Source organism: Trichosurus vulpecula, chromosome 2 (genome assembly GCF_011100635.1).
Source record: "Trichosurus vulpecula isolate mTriVul1 chromosome 2, mTriVul1.pri, whole genome shotgun sequence".
Lineage (NCBI taxonomy): Eukaryota > Metazoa > Chordata > Mammalia > Diprotodontia > Phalangeridae > Trichosurus > Trichosurus vulpecula.
Genome location: NC_050574.1, coordinates 387,470,479 through 387,478,990, shown reverse-complemented (window position 1 = coordinate 387,478,990; position 8,512 = coordinate 387,470,479). Strand labels below are relative to the sequence as shown.

At 40.6% G+C, this 8,512-nt stretch overlaps 1 protein-coding gene across 1 annotated transcript in view; it reads left to right on the top strand.

Annotated features, from left to right (window-relative positions):
- The first annotated feature begins 628 nt into the window (after nucleotides 1-628).
- EIF5B (eukaryotic translation initiation factor 5B) overlaps nucleotides 629-8,512 on the top strand; it is a 75,375-nt gene continuing 67,491 nt past the window's right edge. The window contains exon 1 of the mRNA XM_036745704.1: nucleotides 629-859. Within this exon, the coding sequence (XP_036601599.1) occupies nucleotides 825-859 (35 nt within the window). The 5' untranslated portion in view covers nucleotides 629-824. The remainder of the gene's footprint in view (nucleotides 860-8,512) is intronic.

The following is an 8,512-nucleotide window of genomic DNA, read 5'->3' as shown; positions in this document are numbered from 1 at the left end:
CGATGAATTTTCTATAGTAAACTATGTAACAAAGATGAAATGTATCTCCTTGAACATATTTTCTGGTTTTATTTTTCCAGATGAGAATTGAGACAGCACATAAGAGTCACAGGATTAAAAAAAATCCAATATTTTTTAATGAGAGGATTGAACATTTACGAAGCGGGGGACAATCACAGTATGCCCTTATTTTATTTATTGAGTACCTCCATAAACCATGTACCCTTGTGCAGAGTATCCAACTTACAGGGCCCCCATTGATATGTCGAACTTGGTGCTGACCAGAACTACAGAATTATAGACGTTAAACAGTAGAATGATGACCTAATGGATCACAGAAGTTCTCCTGTTCCAAATGATGTAACAACCGTCCAGAAGTTTGCTTTCCAGCACTGGCTGCACTGACTTGGGAGGATTACGTGAATTTTATCACAGAACAGTAACACAAAAGATTAACAGCTTCTTAGGGGCTTCTGTAGTAGAAGGTGCTCAACCAGGTATTCGGGACCCTGCACTTTTGACTACTAAAGATAGGGAGCGCTCTCTTCACCCAGCGTCACTCGCCGGAGTCTGGGGACGCTCTACCTTAAACGTAGAACTCTATGAGACGCCTTGCGTCCCCACGCCAGGGTGGCGGGGGCGATGCGCCTGCGCTGTGTGAGTTCATACCATATGTGCCCTGTCCCCGTGTTCGGGTCTGTGGTGAGCCGGGTCCGAGAAGCGGCGGCGGAGGAGGAAGGACAGAGAGCTGGGCCAGCTAGGGGACTGCGGGTCAGTAAAGGGCCGAACGAAGGTACTGGAGTCGCGAAAGCCATTGTCACGCGATGGGGAAGAAGCAGAAGAACAAGAATGAGGACAGGTAGCGGCGGCGGCGGCGGCGGCTCGGTGGGGGCGCGCGGGGTCTGGGCGGACGAGTCTCGCTTTGGGGAGGGGGAGGAGGTCACGAGCCCCTGTCCACCCGCCGGCTCGCGAGAGTGGGAGGACGGCCGGGGGAGAGCAAAGTGTCCCCCCGGGGTCAGCCGGGGTAGGAGGCAGGGGGACACCAAAGTTAAGCCACCATGTGCTGGGGTGGACCGGCTGGCTTGGGCCCCGAGGGGAGGGCCGGATCTTCCCCTTTCCCGCCCCGGGGTCTGTCTCCACCCCCCAGCCCTTCCACTAAACCCCATTTTCTACGGTCCCGGACTAGGGGTGGGGGTGGGGATGGAGGGAAGTGGGGAGGGTGGAGGGGGCCCGACCCAGCGCGAGGAGTCTGGGGGATTGAGTCCCTGTCATTGAGGGGGGGGTGTGAGGAAGTGGGGTAGGGCTCGAGGCGATTCCGTGAGGGTGGGGGTGGGGAAGAGAGTCTGGGGCCCGCTGCGGGGGTGGGCTGGCCTGGGGTGAGGAAGGTCACGGAAGCCTGGTCCGGCCGAGTGGCCATAAGCGCCAGGGCAGAAGTGTGCCAGCTCCTGGATGAGACCTTTCCTTTCTTTCTCCGTTGTACCTGTAGTTCTCTACCGAATCTCTCCATGCTTGTAAGAAAGAGAAATTTGATCCTCTTCTCCCACCCCGCTGCCTTCCTCAATTTGCATCGTGCAGTCAAGTTTCCTAGGGTTTCTCCAGCCCGTAGGTCCCGCACGCCTGTTGAGAGCTGATCACACACATGTTCTATCATCCGCTTTAGGCGCACACAGATCCCACTTGTTACCCAGCTTGTCACAGTTTTAAATTTTCCTTCTGGGACCAGCCTTTTTCTTGGTTTCGTTGCTTATTAAATGCCCCTTCAGAAAGGAGTTAAGAGAAGGGCGAAGTTAAGAAGTTGTTCCTTGATAAAAACTCTTTTAAGAGTTTGATTTTTAATGGAGAAAGGTTCTGTAGTTAGTATGAAGTTTTGGTAATGTTTGTACCATACGTGGTGCCACCTTGAGAGGTCACTGGGGACTATTGTTTCTTGTAAGTAACTTTAGGGTGTCTTACACTAATGCAGCAACCAACCATTCCAGGCGTTGGAAAGGAAAGCTAGGTCTTAGTTTTCTTTTTTCAGATGTTAGTTTTATGGAAAAATCTTTTTTTTGTCATGAAATTCCTCATGAACCTGAGGCAGCATATGGAAAACAGGTTAATTAATGAGGCTACTGACTTTCACATATTGCTTTGTTCAAGATATAAGCTTTGATGTTTTTAGAAAAGTTTTATGACCCGAAATCAGATACATGGTATTGAAATGGTATATGTAAATAATCAAGTAACCATGAACGTTAATTATCAGAAAGCTATATGAAATTTGGGCCTTTCTCCCTTAGGGTTTTGAATTTAGGGTCTAGAGATCCTGGCCTATATTAAAAAAAATTAGACTGGGAAGACCTTGTGTAGTGATATCAAAGTTATGAGAATCCTGCCTTCTAGTTTCCAGCTATGAACTATAAGAGGGTATTTAGTTTAGAGAATAGATTCCATTCTCAAGTCATGAAATGCAAAAAACAATATGCAGAACTCTACCAGTTTGAAGGATTAGCAAGAGAACTTTTTCTAATAACACTGGCCAGGTTTGGGATGTGTGCAACTAGCTCTACAACGAGGGATAGGCTGTATTTACCTATGTCTAATAATTCCTTCCATGTGATAGGTTAGTTTAAAATACAGAGGTCTGGGTCTCTGACATGTTCTGTAGAAGTTTTCCTTCCTTACCAGTTGGAAATATCATTTACACAGGGATTAGAACATAATTTCAATAATGGGAATAGTAAAGGAAGCATTAATGGTAAAGAGAGATGTCCTGTTATAACACTAGGACAGAAGAAATGCTGTGGTGTTTTTTTCCTTTTGATTCTCAATCTGTTAAACTTTAGTATTGTGTTTATCTTTTAATTCCTGTGAAAAGAAATAACAGGTGGTGATATGATTGAAAGATATTGCAAACATTAGCCACCAATGAGTATTCCCATAGCTCTTTGTGTTTATATACAGCTCAGTGCTAGGATATTTAAGTGCTTCACATATGAATGGAACTCAGACTTTTGGAGAGAGCATTTGGAAGGCCCAAGCCTGTCTCAGAATGAGTTCACTTCTCTGCCTGAGAGCATGCTATTTTTTCCCTTTAATTTTGTGATCCACAGTGCAGATTCCCGCTTTAATAATTTCTTTTAAAACATTTAAATCTTATGAGACCAAATTTCTGGCAGGAGAGAATTGTACTGTATTTGATTAGTTACTAGTTATCACATGGAATCTTAGGCTTAGTAGGATCATAGATTTAGAAGGGACAGGACCCTCAGGTCATAGATGAAGAAACTGAAGCTATCCCATCTTGATTCCCTCCTCTGTTATTCAGATTTACTCAGAATCCACTCCCAGAAAGGTTAAATGACTTGCTCACCATTACCACACAGGCAATAAGTAATCAACTTTCTTAAGCCCCTAGAAAGAATATCATATTTTACTTATTCATATTTTGGCAGTGCCACAAATATCTTTTTAGTTAATCAAGGACCCTTTGATGTTGATCCTAATTAAGTGTAGGATTCTATTTTCTAAATGAGCCTTACAGATCGAAGTTCAGTGTGCCTCATTGCTTAGCTAAGTCGTGTCTGAATAGATCATACAAAAAAACAAATCAAACTTATCTTTTCGGAATTGTTACATGTTAAAGAGTGATTTCTGTTATTTTTACCTTACACATGCCTTCTTATTTTGTTGTACTTTTTACATTCTGCAGTCATTCACAGAGGAAAACTGGCTTATCTCAATTTTCATATTCCAGCTGTGCCTTCTCCCACTCTAAATTTGATTTTATTGTAATAACAAAGGAAAGTAAATATTCATTGCTTAGTTAATTATTAGTAGTTGATTTTCTTAAGGTTCAGTAATTTATTTTGCCTTAGGGTATCATTTTAAAATTGTCCATCAAAAGTGATATAAAAATGAGTATGGCAGTTACTTAACGCATAGAAATAATTTAGTTTATGCACAGATGTCTCATCTAGAAGTTGCTTTACTTTGAAGGGTGGTAAGATAGAGTTTGCTACTTTATCCTTTCTGCTTGGCCCTGAATGCTTCCTAGCTGGTTTGGCCTGTCTATTGACAACTTAGGTGGTGGTTAAGTAGGAAGAATGTAGAAAGCTCCAGTTTATGTGTGGTCAGTCATCATTCATTTAATCTTTTATCTGTGTAGGTGGTTTGACTCTTATAGGTGCTCTAGTAATGTGCTCTCTGCCATTCTAAGCTACTTTACCCTTGTGAATAAAAAAGGAAAATCTCCCAATAAGTATTAAATACCCAGTGCCAAGCACTGTGCACTAGGGTTACAAAGACCAAAAAAACTCTATTTTAAAAGAACTTAATAATATTTATGGGAAACAATATGTATACATATAACCAAATACAAAGTAAATAAAAAGGCAAAGTAATTTTATTAAGGGGTGCTTACAACTGGGAGGATTAGAAAGGACCTCATTGGAGGTATCAGTTGAGCTTAGCTTATGAGGTGGGGACTCTTAAGAGACTGAGGGAAGGAGGAATGCATTCTTGGAATAGAGGATAGCCTCTGTAAAAAATGGGAATGTGTGAAGAACCAGCTTAAAGGCCAGTTTGGCTGGAACTTAAGGTTTTTTGAAGGGGAGTAATGTGTAATAAGCCTGAAAAGGTAAGCAAGTGTCAGATTCTTCAGAGATTTAAATACCAAAAAAGTAATATGTATTTTATCCCCCAGGAATATGTAGTTGCTGAAGCTTTTTGAGCAGATCTGTTGGTCCTTTAAGAATATGACATTAGTGACTGTATAATGACTTGGAGAGGAGAGAACCTTGAGGAGCAACAATTAGGAGGCTATTGAGTAGGCCAGATGAAAATTATTGAGGGCCTAAATTAGAGCGGCAGACTGATTGGTCAGATGAGCAAATGTTGTTGCAGTAGAAGACAGGACTTGACAACTTGTGGGATATGGGAGAGTGAGGGAGAGTGAAAAGTTGAGGATGACTCTGAAGTTGTAAACCTGAGTTATTGGAAGGATGGTGGTGCACTTAACAGAAATAGGTCAAGAAGGTTGAGAAACTGATAAAAGGTTTGACATAGAAAATTGACTCTAGAATAAGGGTGTGAGGAAATTTGAGGAGACATTTGTGGGACTTGGATCTGTTTCAGTGGCATATACTAAATTCTGCAAACAGTACCTTTATTTGCTTCTCAAGGTGCGTTTGACTCACTGAAGAGTAGATTATCTACCTGTGGGAATAATATCTTTTTCATCCTTTTTCAGTTCCCCTTCCATTTTCCCCTACTCTTTTCATTCACATCACCATCCTCGTTTTTGCTATGCTGAGTCCATTGTTTGCTTTGGCTATTTTTATGGCGCACCTGACTAGCCCAACCTCATGTACATTATATCTTAATGATTGTCCTGATGCAGTTCTTCTCAGCTTTTAAAATTTGGAGAAGTAAAACCCACACTTTGGAAAACATATTGATCCAATTAATAGGCCTAAGCATTTTGGATAGTTAAGGGCAGTTTTTGATTCCGGTCCAGTTTTCAGTGTCACCTGCTTCAATAAGATCGTTTATAGGAAGTAGGAGAAAGTTGCCTTGGGGAAGTGGCCAAGTCTTTCTTTTTAAAAGAGCTACTGGCAAGAATAGGACTGAAGATATAATTTTCAACAAGTATGGTAGGAAGGTGAATTTTGGATTGACTTACATAGAATATGGAATATTTCTGTCATGGCCACGTAACTTACTACATATATATATATGGCCAAGTAACTCACTACATATATATATACACATATATGTGTGTGTGTGTGTGTGTGTGTGTGTGTATATACACATATATACACACACACACTCATAGTACAAGTTTGATTTGCTCTTAGAGAAGAACGTAAAAGAGCCTGAAGAAGACAGGTTGTCCCTGCAAATGGTATGTTCCTTTTCAAAAAATGAAAGAAGAGCTTCAGTGTAAAAAAAAAGAAAGAGGGATCTGATTAGGCAGAAGGGAAATCCTGACTTTTTTCAGCAGTTGGAGGATCATGGATGAATGGACACAGAAGAGGAATGGAAGAAAACAGATTCTCAGCCCTAAACCAAGTAAGAGATATCAAGGCTCTTCTTTTAAAAATTAGGTATCCAGATCCTCTGAGAAGGACAGCAAACTGTTTGCTGTTGGGGGAAAAGCCATCTAGTAAGAATCAGGAAGAAGAGATACATTTGATAATGGTTGATGACTTCATACTTAGTGGTACTAATGCATCTAATTGTTGACAGCAATAGGGAGGTTTACTTTTTTCCTGGTTCATATATCCAGGACATGACAGAGAAGTTCTGTGACGTATTAAACTTAATGAATACTGTCCACTTCTGATGATTCAGGTGGGCACAGAGGAATCCAGAATTGAATTCTGGCTGTTATATAAGCAGTCCAGCACTGCATAGGATTTTGAAATCCTTGACAAGAAACTGAAGACTTTAGGGACACAGGTGGCATTTTCATTACTGCTCTCAATTGAAATCAAGGTCTTCAAAAGAGAGTCAGATGTGAGAAGTGAGCAGATGTTTAAGAAGATGGTGTCTGAGAATGGGATTTGGTTTTCTAGATTGTGGCTTTAAGTGTAGGAAAGCTGGGCTCTTAGCCAGAGATGAAATGTGCCTAACAATGCCTAGTAAATATTTATTTGTTTGACATCTTACAAATCTAATCCAATTAATCTGAAAATGAAGAGGGAACAAAATTATTGCCCATTTCTCAACCAACTTAGATTCCAAAAAGATGTACAGAGGTTGGCAGTAAGGGCAGGTAACAGGGTGAATAGTAAAACATGGTACTGCCTTCTAAGCATTGTGGTAAGGCAGGAAGAGCCCAGAATGAACTGAGTCTGTTGAATGCTAAAACAGCAGAAAGGGTTAGTTGTTTTTTTTAACCTGTTGGGAGAAAAACAGGATAGGTTTGGGATTTCTGCTGACAGATGGTACATTTATTGTAGATGATAGAGAGAAAGCGGAACTATTTAACTCTTGTTTTCTTTCAGTTTTCTCTGCCAGGAATGATACTCTTTGGAGTGGAAAGGACACCAAAAATTGACTATTAAGGAGTTGAAACTCGAGATAATAGAGTCTAGGAAGCATGTAAGTTAATGGCCGACTTGAAAAAAGAATGGTGGTTGAGCCAGTTAGTCATCTTTGAAAGCTGATGAAGAATGGGAATGTTTATCCAGGATTGGAGAAGGGCAAATATTGTAAATTTCAAAAAAGGTAGGGGTGGAGTATGCAGGCGATAGGAAAGTGAACTTGACTTTGATTGCTAGTAAAATTCTGGAAAATATTGTTAAGGGCATGATTAGTAAACATCTACAAAAGGAAGTGTGGTGATGATAAAGATGGAATGGCTTTATCCAGAACTGGTCCTTCCAGAAGAACCTCATTTCCTTTTTTGAAAATTATTAAACTGGTAGGTAGATCAGGGGAAAGCTATAGATGTAGTCTAGATTTCTATATAGCATTTGACAAAGTGGATCATGTTAATAACCCTATAGATGAGGTAGAGAGAGGTGGGCTAAGTAATAATACAGTTTAAATGGTTTTGGAACTGATTGAGTAGTCTGAGTCGGATAATAGCCATTAATAGGTTGGTGTCATTTGGATGGTCTTTAGTGCTGCAGGCATCTCAGCTCTGATCTCTAACTTGTCAATGACTTGGCTAATGGCACAGTTGGGATATTTATTAAATTTACAAATGACCCAAAGCTTGGAAATTAACAAGGTAGATACTATGATAGAAAAAGATCTCAAGAAGTTAGAATGTTGGGCTGAATCTAATAAATTGATATTAAGGTTCATTGTAAAGTTTTACAAGTTATAAATCAATTTCACAAGTACAACTAGTACAAGATACAGGAGTGCCATGGTAATTTCTCTGTGAAATGGCTTTGGCATTGGTTTTTCCAGGTCCCTGGGTCTTGTTTGTGGTTGTTTTGTTGTTGTTAGTCTTTCATTCTTAAAGACAACCAATGGACATCAGGAGGGTGATGTCTTGACTTGCAAGTGAATTGGATTTAAGGGAGGCAGAGCTGTGCAGTCATCAGCCTCACTCTCTTTTTTAGACTCATCTGGGTCCAGTGGCAAGACATAGGTCTTTTACTGTTTCTTATCCAGATGGATGATAGCATAATTGTTTCAAGTTTAGAACTAAATGTCACAAGATTGTGGCTGACAAGGAGAGAGAAAGGGCCTGGGTTAGGAGATAGGATGTGGAAGATGATAGAACCAAGGACACTTAGGAGAAAACTGGAGAAACTTGTACTTGTAACAGGTTGTATCTGTACTAAAACACTCACTGGGTTTGTGATAAGTGTTTGAAGAGGAAAGAGACAAAAACTGACTCCAAAGTTTTAAGCCTTAGTGACTGAGTTGCCATTCATTCAGTAAGCTCATCTTTTGCGAGTGAGGCAGTAAGAATATAAAGATAAAAAGCCAGAACAGGCTAATCTTCAAGGAGCTTTTACATTCTGTTTGGGGGAAAACAACATGTACCCAGAAAATCGATTGCAAAATA